Source organism: Nanorana parkeri, unplaced genomic scaffold (assembly GCF_000935625.1).
Source record: "Nanorana parkeri isolate BGI_ZX_2015 unplaced genomic scaffold, ASM93562v1 scaffold710, whole genome shotgun sequence".
Taxonomy (NCBI): domain Eukaryota; kingdom Metazoa; phylum Chordata; class Amphibia; order Anura; family Dicroglossidae; genus Nanorana; species Nanorana parkeri.
This window is the reverse complement of record NW_017306978.1, coordinates 245,274-264,467: the sequence shown is the minus strand read 5'-3', so window position 1 is coordinate 264,467 and position 19,194 is coordinate 245,274. Positions and strand designations below refer to the sequence as shown.

At 41.8% G+C, this 19,194-nt stretch overlaps 1 protein-coding gene across 1 annotated transcript in view; it reads left to right on the top strand.

The window, feature by feature from the left end:
- FSTL5 (follistatin like 5) overlaps positions 1-19,194 on the top strand; it is a 447,340-nt gene that overhangs the window by 207,047 nt on the left and 221,099 nt on the right. Inside the window, exon 4 of the mRNA XM_018563909.1 lies at positions 9,565-9,813. Within this exon, the coding sequence (XP_018419411.1) occupies positions 9,565-9,813 (249 nt within the window). The remainder of the gene's footprint in view (positions 1-9,564; positions 9,814-19,194) is intronic.

Genomic DNA, 19,194 nt, shown 5'->3' with positions numbered 1-19,194 from the left:
TTATAATGCAGCTGCTGAAGCACATAAGCTAAAATCTGTTATTATGTACTTTTAAAGAGGAACTGAACTCACTACTTTAACTGTTATCCAAAACATGAATTTTCACAAGGTATGAATCTGGCGATAACTGTCATGTTTTCAGTGTGCTTATGTCAGCTCTCACCCAAATTTTCAAGCCCTCAAATGGCTAGTGTCATAGCTGATCACATTTGCAGCACAATTGGTAACTGTAGATCTAAATAGAGGCTAAGATGCCACCCTTCTCAGCTGTAAAGGATAGGAGGCTTCCACTTTAAATCACATAGGGGTCTATTCACGAAACAGCCAAATGATCTAGCCGTAGCTTCGGCTGATCCTTCAGTAGAACTGAAGTGCTGCTGTACGGGCTATTCACTATAGCCCGTACAGCTCCCGAAGTCGGCTGGGGGGCTCAGTCGAGCCCAAGGCATATGCTTCAGCTCGACTGAGCCGAGGTGAAAGCCGAAGCTGGCCGAGCCTGCTTCTGACAGCCTGCTTCTGACAGCTAGGCGGAGACAGCCGTGATGTTACGGCTGGCTCCGGCCACTTGCAGAGAGATCAGCGTCCCTGGTTACCAGCTAACCAGGGACACTGATCTCCAGACAGCCTAACTCTCCCGGGTGCTCCGGGAGTCTCCCGTTACCGGCCGCCCAGGAGAGCAACACTGCTTTTTCTTTTTTATTCTGACACCAAGCCGTTGGCTGGCGTCAGAATAATAAAAAAAAATTCACAATAGGAATGCCTTGCTAGATTCCTATTGGCTATTTCAATTTGCAATAGCCAATAGCAAACTAGCTATTGCACCCGCCCACTGCTGCAGTTCTCCATCAGGTCCCTACTAGTGATTGACAGCAGCAGAGGGCGGGTACAATAGCTAGTTTGCTATTGGCTATTGCAAATTGAAATAGCCAATAGGAATCTAGCAATGCATTCCTATGGCGAAAATGTTTTTATTTGTTTTTATGGCAGCAGAACCGCTGCTGTTTGGCATCTATAAGAATAGACCGAACAGCAGCGAGTAGCCTGCCGGAGGTTCGGCTTAGCCGATCCAGATGTTGGATCAGCTGAGTCGCACTCCTTATGCACTTCGGGTCGGGCGATACTGCTGAGAATGTTCGGCCGACCCGAAGCCACCCCATGTACAGCTGATTTTAGCCCATATATGGCTGAAATCAGCCGTACCAGCCTGAAGTGAATAGCCGAACAGCGTTCGTCTCACTTCGCTTCAGGTTGGTCATTCACTCGGCTGCCTACGGCAACTTAGTGAATAGACCGCATCGTTTCCTAGCTTACCAAAAACTACAGAAGGAAATAAGTTAAGAACATCAGCTCATTTGCTTGCTTTTTTTGCAATGTATCAGCAAAGGGCCACATTTTGGAAAAGGAACACTATGTTGTGACCATGACAGAAGCAAGAAATGTCTGCTACAGGCACAATTATGCAATAAGTTCACATCACTGTGGCAGCCCTAGACATGCTAAGCCTCTGACATAAATGAGTTATGTTGCAACACCTCATTTCTGTGTGAGATTTGGAGATCAGTATTGAAAATATGGGTTGTGTGTTGTGCTATTGATGGCTGAGCTACTCATTGCAAAAGGAATCAAAAAGTACTATGTATTATTTGACAGAAGTCCTCCTTGCTACTAACTAAAGGATCAAAATATGTGCACAGGCTTGCCTATGTGTTTTCTCACATATTTAGCAGCCACATGGGTTGCACAGATATAGCTATGATTACAGATTTTTTTTTATTTTCAATCTGCTATTGAATAGGGATTTGTATCATAGAATAATTAGCTCGGTAAATAATATCCAGAGTTAACCTAAAACAAACTGCATAATTGAGATGCTGTTTTTACATGTTTCCACATGTTTATTTTTTGCTACAAAGCAAGGCAGTACTTGACATTCCATTTTGCATTATTTTCATGTTCGGTCTGAAAATTCTGATTCTGAATAGAACTATTGTTATATATTTATCCATTACTCACTCACCATGCAATTCCAAGTATTACAGTCATTGTATAGGCTACAAACCTGTCTTTACCTCACATTAGAATTAAGGATAAACATTTTTTTTTTTAAATGCACGGAACCTCCCCAAACCCACCCCAGCTTTGGGTTAAGGGTGACAGCTGAAGGTAGACTTAAAATATAAAAAATCACAGCCTTCACCTAGGTGACAGTGACTCCTGCAGCTTTCCGTTTACATCAGTGGAACAATGGGAATGGGAAGTGGTCCAGGCCCTGAGGTAGCGAAGCTAGTCCAAATTATGATGTTCCCTCCTCCATACTTCACCATAGGGATGCTGTTTTGATGTTGGTAAGCTGTGCCCTTTTTGCGCCTTGCATAGTGCTGAGTATTCTTGCCAAACAATTAAACTTTTGTTTCATCAGTCCACAAACATTTTTCCCAGGCCGTTGCGGTTTGCCAAGGTGCTCTTTAGCAAACTTCAGGCGCGCAGCAATGTTTTTTTAGAGAGCAGCAGCTTCCCCCTTTTCTTCCATTGACACCGTGCCTGTTCAAAGACTTACGTATGGTAGACTTATGAACAGGGATGTTTGCCAGTTTAAATCATGTCTTCAAGACTTTAGCTGTTACTAGTTGGTTCTTCTTTACCTCATTGAGCATTCTGCATTGTAGGTCATCTTGGCTGGGCACTCACTTCTAGAAAGAGTAGCCACAGTAATAAACTATCTCTATTTATAGACAATTTGTCTAACTTTTGACTGACGGATGCCTTAACACTTTAAAATTGCCCTTGTATCCCTTTCCAGCCTTATGCAGATCAACTACTTTTGAATGTATGTCTTTAGAGAGCTCTGAAAATTTGCTTTTTTGCACTGTGTCAATATGATTGCCTAGCATCTGAATAAAATATGTCCAGCATGTTTGACCTTGGAGTGCGGTTGACTATTGCAATACTTTTGACTTCTGTGGCGCCATCCGCAGGTCATACTAGCACCCCCCTTCATATTGGGATTCCGGTCTGGAGTGTGGTGGATTGAAGACTATTTTAGATGAGGATCATATTACATTTTATGGCAAATTACGGCAGAACAAGCAGTTAATTACAAGGGGTACTTTACAACTCACACAGGGACCATGAAGAACAAAAGTAGCCACCCTCCAGAAGGAAGGACGGTGTCAGCATGAATTCAGAGATGATTTGAGGATCTACATTTTTGTCATTAGGGCGCTTGAATGCTTTTTTAAGATTTAACTTCTGAGTTTAGTGTCGCTTTAAATATAAGGATCAGGATGACACTCCCAGATCTTGAATTTTTTAAAACACATTTGCAGATCAGCACCCACATTGTTCTTTATGATGGTTTGACAGCAGTCCTTTAGCTCAACATTAAAGAGAAATAAAGTTATATTCCTCTGCAGATCTCTAAACAGAGAATGCTTGTATGTGACCTATTTTAAACTAATTTAGCTAAAGAAAATCTGAACAAAAAATAAATGCTGATGGTAAAAAGTGCAGGCATATTTACAAGTGCCTGCACGTACCAGCCACATACTCTAAGACCCTGCATTTACAGACAAATCCCACTCCATTCTTTCAGGGAAAGCTCATGAACTTCCTGATGGTGCCAAAGCTTGCCTGCCACCAGCCCATTTCCACAGCTCACAACTGTTCATCATTAGGAGGGACTGTTTCTCGTTTAAGTCAAATATCTCTGCCTATCTTTCCTCCTCCCTTGTGCCCCGTTTGCTGATGCTTGTCTCTTCTGCAATAAACAACCTGCCTGCATAGAAAACTCCACATTTTAAGATAAATTCCTACAGGTCTGTATAACTGGGCATCTGGCAGGGGCATGCTCTTTGCCTACATATTTTGAATGGGAGATATCTATTCCTATTGGGCAGGGGTGGGGGTGGGATGGCAAGCTCTGACACAACCTGGCTGAAGGTTTTGACTGTAGAAGCATATTTTGCTTTCAATGTTTTTATTGAATTCATTTTTAATGTGCCAACATAACTTGTTACATCAAAGAGGTATGTACAACACAACATTCCAGCTGTCAAACCTTAATGACTTTGTTATATCTTGCCTATGTTGTTAAAGGCAGACCTTTTAACTATCAAAATAGCGTAATATTATAAACTAATAAAGAACAACTTTACAACTGAGATGTATTATGCTATTTGGTACCTCTTCCAATTAGGGAATTAGCACTGGAACATTGAGACATCATATGACCTTTCGCCCTGGCAGATAATTTTGCATCCTTCGCCAGGACGAAGAATAAAATAAAAAAAATTAAAAAAGAGGAAAGAACAAGAAAGCGAACAGAAAAGACACTCGGAGTAAAATAAAGAAAAGGAAACAAGAAAAAAAGAGAAGAAAACAAAAAAGACAATAGAAAAAAAATTCCACAGACTCCTAGGCTCCGACCATCTAAAACCATATTTTGACGTGGGGATACTAATGCCGGTCAAGTTTGGCTCGTGATTCCCAGGTAACTCAACCACGGTTCCCATACCAATGTAAACTGAGCGTAGCTTGAAAAATGCTGAATAATTTCTCATGAGTCATAATCCAATTAATTTTGGATATTACCATATGAAATGGAACTGTAGAAGCATATATTGAGAGTATGTTACAGGGAGAATATAGTGACACTAAACTCAGATGTTAAATCTTAAAAATGCATTCATGTACCCTATTAACAAAAATGTATCTTATTTGTGTATCACTTGGCTGTAGAGCCTCAAATCATCTCTGAAAAATGCCTAAAAACACATCTAATTGCAGCTAATGTTAATGTGTAGCCTAAGGCCCTGTGCTTTATATTTGCAGCAGTTTTTTTTTCTGCTGTGAAGACAGCATCTCTTTAAAGAACAATATTCATTCAAATAAAATAGAAATTTCAAGCTGAATCTCTAGATACATTGTGTGTGAGCTATTACAGTGGACTAGTTCTGACGATTGCATTCACTTTCTGCTCACATTGCTTGTTCCTGTCTTTTTGAAATTTGTCACATCCATTAACTTCCCTGTACAGAATACCTCAAGTGGAATGAAGACTATTGGCACAGGAGTTTCAATGTAGTTGGGAGGGGATCTGTACAGTTTTAGCACTCTATACTGTATTACCCATCTCTAAATAGGTAATAATATATACATAAAGATAACAATAAATGCAATGTATGCTATTTTATATTATATATATATAATTGAAAACAGCATTTTTTTTTTTTTATATATATATATAATTGAAAACAGCATTTTTAAATTAAATAATTAGACTTTAACATTAGAGATCAGCTGTTTGAAAACCACTGATGTTTTCCAACATGTTTCTATACATATTTTGTGCTTCTTAGGACATTTCCTCTGCAGTTTAACCACATCTATTACAATTTTAAAAAAACGGTTTGGCTCCCAGCATGCATTTTTTTAAATCAAGCAGTTTTGCAAACATCCTAATATCTGTGACTTTTTCCCTAGTGTTTTTAGAACTGTCAAAAAAGATCTAGGCCAGTTTGAACATTGTACTAATAACATTTAGCATGTCTGTACCTACATTCTAACTGGAGACAATGAGTAAAGGACAATTGTTTAATTTAGTATCTTCACTTTCAGAATCTATTAATGGAGATTTCTATACTGCAATGCTCATGTAATCAGAAGAGATCGCAAACTGCTAGAAGCAGACAGTCAAACAGTCAATTAAACATTCATGTACCATCCGACATAATGTGGCATGAAGAAGTTGATCTGCCCGACTTTAGGCTATACAATAAAGCCTGCCTCTTAACCAGAATTGTAGATTGTCAATGCCATTCTTCCTCTATCTAATGGGCTGCTTTAGAAGGGAACAGGAATGACTCTCCGTGTGGCATAGTTCCTTGAATATCCAAATCCTGCATGTCAAAAATTGACTGTGAATTCTAAATCATAACAGACACACTACTAATTTTGGACCACATTGGGGAAAACTCCTAGTAGCCTCATGCCTGGGCCCCATGACCCCAATACTTTACAATACTGAATTTCCACCGGTTACTGTTTACATTTCCATCCCTTAGTGTTTGACAAGCTGATTGAGGATACCCACACCTGATACAGGTGTACATGTACATTCTTGCCACCCCTTATGGCCCCCGAGAGGGGGCAGAGATGGTTGGCGGGTAGCTCCCTACCTTGTTCAGTCATTCGTAGGTATTCTCCTACTACACTAGTCTACAAATGTTGGGAAATGATCGACCTCCAAGATAAAATGTGTTAATGTTTACATATTTTGATTAGATGAATTTGAAAACAGGTAATAAAGATGCTGGTTGGCTAAAGTTTTCAAGATATTTCACAATAAAGATTTATACACAGGCCATATTTGCCAACAAGGGAGTGAAGTGTCTGATGATCGTGATACCTCATAACTTCTCGACAAATTACAGTAGAACAATGAAAACGATACCGCATGGAAGTTTATAAATGTAGCTTCACTTTGAGACTAAAGGTTATTACCTAACTGTAATTTATTGTTCTTGTATTGCAAGGTACATTTGTCTTAGTCAGAACTACGCATCATACAGTTACATCTGGTGGCTTGTGAAAGTGTCATTGCCTAACATTTCCAAGGAACAGTTGTGTGATATTTTCTCTCAGAAGCCAAGATGCCTCGAAATTGTGTAAACAATTCAGATAACTTCTGCTACATTTTGGGCAAGGTTACATTTGCATCTCAATAGTGCAGTAGCTGCAGCTAACGAATATTTTCATAATCGCTTAGTTAGCCAATTATTAAGTTCGATTAATCAGATTTTTTTTTAAAAGGCTCCAGTGATGGACTACTAGTTTGTATTGAGATTGTAGTCCATCACGGGAGCAAGCTTGGAGTGGTGGAAGTAAAAAAAAGTGTGGTGTGCAGTATAGTACATTATACAGCGTTTCAATGCAGAATACTAGCAGCTATAGAGGAATACAGCAAATTGCAGTAATAGTAATTATACTATAATGTACTATTGCTGGGATCTGATGTATTCTTCTATAGCTGGCGTTATTGGAGAGGACGGGTATGATGCAGGAATAGAGAGGATGGGTATGATGCAGGAATAGAGAGGACGGGTTTGATGCAGGAATAGAGAGGACAGGTTTGATGCAGGAATAGAGAGGACGGGTATGATGCAGGAATAGAGAGGACGGGTTTGATGCAGGAATAGAGAGGACAGGTTTGATGCAGGAATAGAGAGGACGGGTATGATGCAGGAATGGATAGGACGGGTATGATGCAGGAATAGAGAGGATGGGTATGATGGTGGAATGGGGTGCAGAGTACGGGTATGATGGAATGGAGTGCAGGGAAGGAGAGGACGGGTATGATGGTGGAATGAAGTGCAGGGATGGAGAGGATGGGTATGATGGTGGAATGGAGTGCATGGATGGAGAGGAGGGGTATGATGGGGCAATGGGGTGCAGGGATGGAGAGGGCGGGTATAATGGTGGAATGGAGTGCAGGGATGGAGAGGATGGGTATGATGGTGGAATGGAGTGCAGGGATGGAAAGGATGGGTATGATGGTGGAATGGGGTGCAGAGGATGGGTATGATGGTGGAATGGGGTACAGAGGACGGGTATGATGGTGGAATGGGGTGCAGAGGACGGGTATGTTGATGGAATAGGGAGGATGGGTATGATGGTGGAATGGGGTGCAGAGGATGGTTATGATGATGGAATGGAGTGCAGGGATGGAGAGGATGGGTATGATGATGGAATGGAGTTCAGGGATGGAGAGGATGGTTATGATGGTGAAATGGAGTGCAGAGGACGGGTATGATGGTGGAATGGGGTGCAGAGGACGGGTATGATGGTGGGTTGGGGTGCAGAGGACGGGTATGATGGTGGAATGGGGTGCAGAGGATGGGTATGATGGTGGAATGGGGTGCAGATGACGGGTATGATGGTGGTTCAGGGTGCAGGGATGGAGAGGATGGGTATGATGGTGGAATAGGGTGCAGAGGATCGGTATGATGGTGGAATGGGGTGCATAGGACAGGCATGATGGTGGGTTGGGGTGCAGGGATGAAGAGGATGGGTATGATGGTGGAATAGGGTGCAGAGGATGGGTATGATGGTGCAATGGGGTGCACGGTGTCGGGTCCCAGGCTCCGGGGGGCTTGGGGGCACTTACTGTCTGAACATTTCCTCCATGTCTTCTGCTGAACGGTTCAGCCTGGATGCCAGCTCGTCCCCAGGCATAGTCTCCATCCCCAGGCTGACACCTGTCGCGCTCACATCCCCGGCACCCGTCATGTGATCGCACCGGCCCAGCTAGATGTGAGGAGCGCCGGGATTGGAGGAGAGCCAGGGGCTGGACTGCCGCATGTGCGGTGGGCGCGCGTGGTCGGTGGGCATGGTGTGCGCTGCATGCGGGACGTTGACAACATTTTCGATCGTCGATTTTAATCGACTAAATCAAATCGTTGTTGCAGCTCTAGTGCTGTATGACGTTAGTGGTAAAAAGGCATACCACCTATATTTTGAATGCAAAATAGGGGATCAGGACAAGAGTTGGGCTCCTCACTATCGTTGCATTACATGTGCAACTTATCTGTGCCATTGGCTAAACAAGAAGAAAAAGTCCATGCCTTTCACAGTCCCAATGGTGTGGAGAAAACCCACCAATCATAGTAGCAATTGCTGTTTTTGCATGTTTCCCCCAATTGCAAAAGGGATCTCAAGAAAGAAGAAGTGGACCGTGGAATATCCAAACATTCCTTCCATACTACGTCCTGTATCCCATGGTGAGGACTTGCCTATTCCAGATCAACCAGAATCCTACTCTCTAGACTCAGATGATGATAAAGACAATGAGCAGGATGCAGCTGATCCGGGGCCCTTGATGTCAGCGGACCCAAACTTTAGGCCAAATTCCTCCCCCCTGATTTGGGGGGAGGAGGAGTCTCTGATGCAAAAGTAGGGTGCTTCTGATGTATAGGAAGGACTCTCATGTGAAAGGGGGGATTCTGATGTGAATGGGGGCTAGTGATGTTAAGGGAGAAACTAATTTTTGTTTGTATTTTTGCATGGGATCTTCCCTATATTGGATAAGGGTCTGGTAAGGATTTAAGAGAGGCCTCACATTTTTTTTTACATTTTAGACTGGGGTGCCTTGAGATTTTGCATATTTTAAAGAGGGCTGTAATTGAGTTTTCATTTTTCTTTCCTATAAACTTTTCATTAAGGAGATTCCATTACTGACCTTGTTCTAAAACTGTAGGAAAATAAATATTACAGATATTGATTTGCTTTCATTATCATACTGGCAGGAAAACCAATTAACCATTTTGCTGTTCCTTGTTATTGACTGACAGAGGATTTGCTTATTGCTAGAGATTTCCATTAGTTCATTTTGCAAAACCATGTGCAGTGAACCTTTTTCTTTTCTGAGAGTCCAGGTAATTTCCATCTAAAGGTTTGTTGTGTACAGTGTGGTAATACAGCAAAGCTTACAATAACTTTTCTTATCAAAAGTTGTATTGTTTGTTTGAAACAAAACTAAGTTGTCTTTGCCTTTCTTCTCCTTTAAAGGTTATTTTGATCATGAGGATGGACAAGGATCTTGTGAAAACAAGTATTGTGGCCTTGGAAGACATTGTGTAATTAACCAGGAGAGCAGACAAGCAGAGTGTGCATGTATGGAACACTGTAAACCTCATTACAAGCCTGTCTGTGGCTCAGACGGAGAGTTCTATGAAAATCACTGTGAAGTCCACAAAGCAGCTTGCCATAAAAAGCAAAAAATATTTATGGTTCACAGTGAAGATTGTTTTCTTAAAGGTAAGATTTTAAGATTTCACACAGTTATAAGGCTTGAATAAAACTGCATGTAGTGCGGTATTTTAAAGCATGTTGTTAAAAGTATATCTGAAGCCAGCAAAGTAGAAAATAGTTAAAACTGTGCCAGATTTTTGTTTTTTTCCCTATGTGCTTTTTTGGGATTTACTGTATTTTCTCTACTGGAAACAGAACAGGAAGTAAGGGGAAATCCCATAGGCAGTTTATAATAAAGCATGTGTCCCAATAAGAATATGTAGACATACTTTAAGTATTCCAAACTCTGTACCTATTATGGCAAAACTGATCTTATTCTTTGCTCCCCCATAACTGGCAGTGTGGTTTTATGGTCTGAAGCCCAGTGTGGTTATCAGATACTGGCTTTCTAACCTAGAAAAAAATGCTTGTCTGAGAGATTTAAATCCTCCGCCAAAGTATGCAAACACCCTTCTTGCAAGATTACACACCGAAGCAGAAATATACCAGCATCCCTGACATAAAAAGATTCTCTTTATTTCCACTTCAGATTAAAAATTAGCACCGTAATCTGGAGCAGGACCACACCACCATATATTATTTTCTTCTAGCTTACGTGACACAATATACAAATAAATAGCAATGACACAATATACACTATCAATGAACAAAAATACATAAAAATATATAGCACATATAGTGTAGATATAGTAGATATATACAAATAAAGCACATAGCATATAGTAATCCTGTACTCAGAGACCCAGTGTCATAGTAATTACACTCAAATGTTGCCAGGGATTAACATATTAGGGGGGTTTCAATAAAGCATGTACATCTTTCCAACAGTATGGTCTCCTTAATTGATGAAAACCTTGCAACAGTTTTACCTGCAGTTCCAACATGTGTGTCAGATTCAGGTAGCTTGTATTACCTCTACTGTAAGATCCCGCCGCCATGGCTGTGACAGATTCAAAAAGAATAACCATCAGTTTACAGATTGGGAAACTGGCAGTAATAAAAATTTGATCTGGTGTACAGAGAGATGCCAGTGCCCAGAGTGGGGCATGTACATGCTGGGAGCTGTCATCAATGACAGCGTCCCTCTCATGGTTCACTGGGTGCTAGGATACCAAGTCACTGGCATCCTAGCAACTGATTGCACACCCCTATGTCCGTATTTGGGTAATAATGTCAACCAGCATCCTCTGTCCCATGTTTACATTCAGCTGTGGCTGGTATGTCTCGGGAATTGGGTTGGGGATGAGTTACTGGTTGATAAGATGCTGTTGGCTGCATAGCCTCTTAGCAACCAATAATGCCGACAGTGGGCAGAGCCTGATGGAGAACTTGGAGGGACTAGTTCCCCATCATGTCCACCTTGACAGTGATTGAATGCAGACAGTGGGCAGATTTCATATCAAAGTCTTTTATCAACTATGCCCTGCTGCCAATCACAAGAGAGGAGGACCCAATGGGGAATTATTCTCTGAGTTCCCCCTCAAGCTGTGCCCACCGAAATCAGCTATTGGCTGCTGCGCCTGCCTGTGCAAGGACAGAACTCTCACAACTGCAATTTTATCAGGTGCTTTGTTACTGATCTGCACTGAGGACACAGTGTGTGGCATGAACAAACTAGAGCAGACAGAATCTGGAGCAGGTGCCTATGGCAACCAATCGGCATCCATTTTCAGTTTGTTCATTTATGCTTTGAAAATGCTGCTCCAGTTTCTATGAATTCCCCCCAGTGTGCCTTGGCACCACCACAAATGGCAGTGCTTGTGCCGAGTTCGTATACTGTTATGAATTTCAGGGATTGACTCAATATACAAATTATATAAATTAAATGGATCAGATGTGACAGCCTGTAATTTTGGTATTCCAATATAACTGATTTAGGGTAACCTCCTTTTTACCAAAATCAGATCACGGTCAGGTCTACATTTTTCCACCCAAGGCCGTCCCTATCCTGTATGCTGCCTGAGTAGGACCTGTTTCCACCCATTACAAGTCTGAAGTCTAATCTGCTACCTTGTGTCTCAATAGAAAAGATAGAACCCAGAAGTGATTTTAAATGGTTATTACTGCATTTCGATATAACAATATGTAATGATTATCCTTAGGGTTTAAATCATGCATTTCATGTATGCAAAGGCTGATGCTCCTGAAAAATGTGTTATAAATTAAACTGTTTGATACTTTGGGACTTTTTTAAAATTTACTTTAGTTAAATATATTTTCTTTTATGCATTTGATGTACTTGATTACTGATTGAGCCAAACGTACGTAGGAAATATACTGTAATTCAATGCATTGAATTTAATGCCTACTTTTATTACCACAGACAAACTCTGAAGTATTTTTCTAAATCTGTTCTAGAAACTGTGTCCTGTTCTTGTACACCTTTTATTGTAGAAAAGAAAAACCGTTTACATTTTCATGTTATTAGTAGTAAACGTTAAAAGTTAGGGAGTGCTTTTACCTGCCAGTTCACAATTCCTAGAGGCTGGAGTTAAATAAAAGTTTAACAAAACTCAATTTGCTGGGGACACGCTTATACTATACTGCCTGTGCTACTTACAGATGCACCAAGAATAGAATAAGCAAAAAGGACCATCATCATGTATGCACAAAAGTATTCCTCTTGGAATTTCAGGTAACAATGGTAATGGAAGACCTGAGACTGGCCTCTTCTATTGCAGAAAAATTCAAGGCCTCTTCCATGGATTAGACATACCCTGTTTGAAACACAGAACTGCTTACAGAATGACAGCAGGATTGTCTCTTTAGCGGTTTCTTACTAGAAATGTTATTTAAAGTGACACTAAACTCAGGAATTAACTCTCAAAAATGCATTCAAGTATCATAACTATTAACCTCCCTGGCGGTCTGATTATGCAGGATTTTAGCATGCCAAAGCGGTACATTGTTTTTCATGGCAATTTGTTGTTTTATATTGCAGGCCTGTAATTCTTAGTAAATTTTAGGAATAACTCACCTAAATCTGTCCAAACAAGAGTCTAGTAGACATCCTGGGTATGATAAAGTTTGAAATACAAAACCATAAATTATAATATAATAAATAATTAGAAATAATTACACAAAATAATAATATAATAATACATTTAATTAAATAATGTATTCAAACCAAAAACGCTGACATCTGTCCAAACAAGGGTGCAATATTACTTTAGTAAACATCTCGGGTATGATAGATTTTGAAACATGGGACAGCACAAAGTCCGACGTCACAATCAGGACAATGAACCTGGTTTATTTTCTGATTTTTTTTCCACCTTCATCGCGCTTCGAGCAACAAACCACGCACATCCTTGTAGGTGCTGACTTTTCTCTGTTTGTGGGATGTGGTCCATGAAGTGACGACCAGTCAGGCGTTCTGGGTTGACAACGCCAACACCATGACGTCCAGATCCATTTACTGATGGTGTTTGGTGGTTCAAGAAGATTAGTTTGGCAACTTTCCAAATTAAGTCCACATTTTTGAGAAGAATGTAGGCATTCCACAAGCACTGCTCAAGAAGATGCCTGAAGATCTTGTTGTAATACTTATTTTGCTGTTTCCGCATTGCTGGGTAGAATGTCATTGCTTGGTCAGCTCTGTCGACACCTCCCATGGTGTTATTGTAGTCTATCACTACTTGTGGCTTTATGATGTCTCTCCCAGCTATGGACTGTGCCAGTCCATAGCTGCTGTATTTTTGATCGAATTTGGTTCCTTTTCCAGTGTATATCACTGAATTCCAAATGTAGCAAGTTGATGATTCACATAGCATATAGGATTTTACTCCAAATCGTGCTCGTGCTCTCTTTGAGCCTTCCCTTGTAGGCCATTAGACTTTCATTTATGCTGTCTCTTTCTGGCACATAGGTCTGCTGGAAATTCTTTATCATTTGGGATACCTTCCAAATTTTTCTCAGTTTTGGTGCAGGATGAGTAGTTTCATTGAATTATTATGTTTGCGAAGTGTAAAAACTTTATGATGAGGGTAAACCTATATTCTGATATGACCGTGCCAAAGAATGGAATGGCAAGTTATTTATTGGTTGTCCAATACCACTTCTGCAGGGGTTTCCCCACCACTCCCTGAAGTATTATCAGGCCCAGAAATTTCCAGATGTCATCTTTCGTCACTGGTTCCCACTTTCTGTTTCTGGAAAACTTCCGCTGCAGAGTAGATGATTGTTGCTCATTGTACCGGTTTGTCTTGGTAACTATTTCTTCAGAAATAATTGAAGGTATGCCAAGGGGTTGTCACATTCAACATCAACTTTCATACCAGATGCTCCAGTAAATGGGAATCTTGGGGGCGCTGCGTGATCAGTACCACAATCAATAGAGCACCAAGTTCACACATCACTGAGCTCGGTCGCAGAATCGTCGCTGTCGTCACCTTCACTGACGACAAACTTCCCCGTGAATCGTTATCGCTCAATTCTACAAGTGATTCCAAATCACTATCTCTGTTTTCAAGCTGCTCAAAAACCGCTTTTGACCTCAGTGGACACTTTATGGATGCCATGGACGTTTTCAAGTTTTGCAGGCAAAAAGAATAGTAAAAGTGCAGGCAGGGCACTGGAAAAAGTTCTAGCGACAAAGCTGAGGTGAAATAATTTGATATAGTAATGTAATAGCACTGGATAACATGTATTACAGTGTGTTATGTGTGTATTGGGTGCTTTTACGTTTGAATTTCCCACCGGATCTGTCCCCCTGCGATGCTGACGCTAGCGTACGAGAAAGACAGATGCTGGCATCGGGCGAAGGAGACAGCGAGATGACACAGCAGGGATCGAGGGACGAGGTAAGTGAGAATACAGTGTATTCCCGAGTGTGGCTCGGGGTTACCGCTCCTGGTAAGGAAATGTAACCCCGAGCTACACTCGGGAATACCGTCAGGGAGGTTAACAAAAAATGTAGCTTATTTGTGTACCACTTGGTTGTAGATCCTCAAATCATCTCTGTATTCATGCTGACACTGTCCTTCCCTCTGGAGGGTGGCTACTTTAGTTCCCCATGGTCCCTGTGTGTGTTATAAAGTAGCCACCGCTCCAACCTCACTCCCATGATGGTCTCCAATCTCACATTTAGTTAACTAATTTGTATTTAGATTGTAGTCCATCACAGGAGCGAGCTTGGAGCGATGGCTACTTTAACCTCCCTGGTGGTATGATTATGTCAGGAATTTTGTACCAAAAGCGGTACAATTTTTTGCATGGAAATTTGGTGTTATGTATTGTAGGCCTGCAATTCTTACTAAATCTTAGGAATAACTCACCTAAATCTGTCCAAACAAGAGTCCAGTAGACATCCCGGGTATGATAACGTTTGAAACACGAAATTTAAAAATTATAATATAATAAATAAGTATAAAAAATTATAATATAATTAAAAAAATGGCCCAGTAAATGGGAATTCTGGGGGTTCAGCCTGATCCGTACCACAGTCAATAGAGTACGAAGTTCGCACATCACTGAGCTTGGTCGCAGAATCGTCGCTGTTTTAGGTCAAAAGCGGTTTTAGACCAGGTAGAAAACAGCGATAGTAAATTAGAACTACTTGCCGAATTGAGTGATAGCGATTCGTTGGGAAATTCCTCAACAGACACTGAAAGTGAGGACAGCGACGATTCTGCGACCGAGCTCAGTGATGTGCGAACTTGGTACCCTATTTACTGTGGTACGGATCAGGCAACGCCCCCAGAATTCCCATTTACTGGACCATTTTTTAAAATTATTTTATTATAATTTTTTATAATTATTTATTATATTATAATTTCTTAAAATTGTGAAAAAGTGTCAGGCAGGGCACTGGACAACGCTCTAGGGACAAAATCGAAGTGAAATAGTTTGATACATAAGTGTAATCATAGGAGATTACATTGTATTGTGTGTATTCTGTGTACATTGCAACTTTTCACTTTTGAATTTCCCGCCGGCTGTGACGCCCGAAAATTAAACTAAAAGTTAGATTCCGGCATCTGACTTTTAGTTTCATTTTCGGGCCGCGTACAGCAGAGGACGCCGCGGGCTCGCAGGGACAAGGTGAGTGTCACTTTTCTCTGCAGTCCAGAGTCTGGCTCGGGGTTACCGCTCCTGATATGGAAAATTAACCTGAGCCAGACTCGGGAATACCGCCAGGGAGGTTAAAACACAAGTAATATATAGGTGTCTTGCACTCTTGCTGCACACTTGCATGTTCCTTGAAATCCTAGTGGGTGTTCATAGTGACCACGGATGGCACCATGAAGATATACTGTACAAGTTGTTAAAAGGATGTCACTACAACACTATTTAAGTGGAAAAAAAACAAGTCCATTTATTAATGGAGTGCTGCCATTCCAGTACAAGCGTTTACGGGGCCGCACAGGGTCCCCTTCATCAGGCTCAGAATCCTTCTGAGCCTGATGCTCTGATACTCTTGCAGATATTCTGTTGAGTCCTTGGGGTTTTACTCAGGAAATTGTGGATCATAAATGTGGGGATATCTGGGTGACAGCCTGTGAGGTCATATAGCACAACAGCTGTTCTGGTGAAGGTTCTAACCCCCCTAGGGAACATTGTTTCTGTTAGCCATAAGCTCTGCTTCTTTTCCTCATTGCTACCCACCTCAGTGTGTTTTTTAGCACCCACCAGGGCACCTTCCTCTGGCATGCTATCTAGAGAGGAGTGTACTGCAGAAACGGATGAATTTATGGAGAAATAATCTGACCTATTGGACTTCTTAGACTGCAGGGGGCACAAGTACGACCCCCTCTTCTTCCCCCTCATCCTTCTCTGACCTTTCCCCTGTCTGCTTTGGCACCCTGTCCAGATCCAAGATTCAATCTCTCCATTTCCATACTTAGACCTTACACTCCATGGGTCACTTGTCCATTCAATTTTGCATAAAGGTTTTGGGGTTGATGGTGGCTTCCTTCAATGTAGTCATGTATGCTCAGTTTTACTACAGGTGATTGCAGCTCTACATTCTGGCTGCATTGGATAAACAGGTTCAGTCCCTGAAACTCCTACCTTTTTGTGGGATTGGGGAAATCCTTCCTCCTGATGATCTGGAAGGTTTCTAATGACAGATGCTAGCCAGTCAGACAGAGGAGGGGTCCTGGAAAATCCTCTTGGTTCAAGAAATGCCGACTTCCAATCAACATACTGGAGTGCAGTACTATTTGGTCAACGTCTCAAAACTGGAGCTACAGGGCCAGGATTCAGCCAGACAATGCCACAGTGGTGGCTTCCATCGGCCATCAGGGAGGAACCAGAACTTTTGCAGCTCAGAAAAAAAGCAGACTTGATTCTGGCTTAAGTGGAACTTCATGTCCCATCCTGGAGTTGTTTTGGGCCCTGTGTTGCAGGGGGGGACATGGGAGGTGGACCTCCTGGCATCCAAGTTCAACAATAAACTGGACAGGTTTGTCACCAGGGTCAGGGATCCACAGGCTTTTTCTATGAATGCCTTGGTGACGCTTTAGGCTTGGTTCACCTTACCTCTTCTGAAACTCTTGGTTTACCTTCTTTGCTGGATCGAGATGGGGGGAATTTAGTGATCCTCATTGCTTCTAACTGGCCCAGGAGACCATGAAATGTAAATGTAGTCAATCTCCTGGCAGACTCTCCATGAGCACTTCAGGATCGTCCTGACCTCCTGTCCAAAGTAACCTTCCCCAGAACATTTGTCCAGTTATGTGGCCTCACAGCTTGCCACCCAGATATCCCAACTTCTCTAATACATCATTTCCTGGGAGTAAAACCCCAGGTACTCACAACTGTGAGAGTCACAGCAGCAGTGGTAGCAGTGTGTGGCCAGCTTACCAAGCACCTTGAGATGGAAAATGGTTACTGGCTTTAATGGACTTGCTTTTAAAGCCCAGGTCCTGAAGGACAGGGACCTTATGAATACTGTCATTCCTATGCTCCTGAAAGCTAGGAGGTTGGCCTCCCCCAAGACACCAGATAGATTTATTTCACTTGGTGAAAAGTGAGGAAATTCCATCCCAGGAAATGTTCAGTGTGATGTATCTTACCTATGCCACATTTTAGCCTTGAGTTCTATTCAGGGTCAATTTTCTGCCTTGACTATTCTTTTCCAGAGATGGTTTGCCTCTCACTTTCTAGTGAATGCCTTGTGAAAGGGGTTGCCAGTTCCCATTGTATGCATGAAGTCTATGGGATTGATGGTTTCCTCTTTTAGAGGCACTCCCCTATCCTCTGTTTCACTCCAAGCTGTTGAAGCTCAACATTCTGGCTCCATGAGACAAACAGGTTTGGTTACCACATAAACTGGGTCTCTGTATGGGGCATCTGGCTTCTTGTTTCACAATACACTCTAGCAAGGTGGTATTGGCAAACTATAATTCAGAATTATGAGTTAAAAGTTCCCCCCTTTCCAGTTAAGGCTCACTCACCTAGAAGCATTATTGCTTCTTGGGCCTTCCAGCATCAGGTTTTGGTTCAAAATTTGTAATCTGCCCCCTGGTTTTCTGCCCATACGTTTTTCAAGTTTTACCAAGTTGATGTTCAGGCCTATGTGCATCTTCAGCTGCAAGTTCTTGAGGTGGCACTCTGACTTGCTGGCTTCTTCTGTTTTAGTTCCCTGTTGGGGTTGGTTGTTTTCTTGCAGACCTGGTAGCCATTGTTTTCGGCTCCCCTCTGTTAGACTGCATTTAGAAGCCCCATTGGTTCCAGAATTAACTTCCTCCCTGCCTCACTGATCAAACAGAGCAGATTGGAGAACGGACATTCTCCGGTCTGCTCCCTGCTCTCTATCCTGAATTAATTTTCTGTGCTGATAAAATAGTCCCCTGTCTCCCCAGGCTCTGGGACAGACAGGAAAGGGACTTGGTGGTGCTCTGGTGTCACCCCCTGGCAGGTGTCAACTGCATGTGGTCTGCACCCCCCAGCGACGCCACTGAGGACTTTTGTCTTACCTGTAGAATCAGTTTCTTGGAGTACATCACAGGACACAGGACCCTGCCCTTTGTTTTCTGTGTTCCATTGAAAACTGAGGCAGGCTGGAAGAGGGAGGGGTTATACAAGGATGTCCTTAGAGCTTTGATTTACCATCGCTCAGTCACCTGAAGGTAGCAGCATAAACAACTGGTTCTCCCTGTGTCCTCTAAGAAACAAATGTTACAGGTAGGACAATAGTCCTGTTTTATGACATAGATAGATAGATAGATAGATAGATAGATAGATAGATAGATAGATAGATAGATAGATAGATAGATAGACTATTATATATGATATCTGACATATCTACATAATATAATTATTGTTTTTTTTATATAGCGCTGACAATTTACACAGCACTGTTGCACATTCGCATCAGTCCTTACCCTCAAGGGGCTTCCAATCTAAGGTCTCTATGTCACATACATACAGGGCTGATTTAGA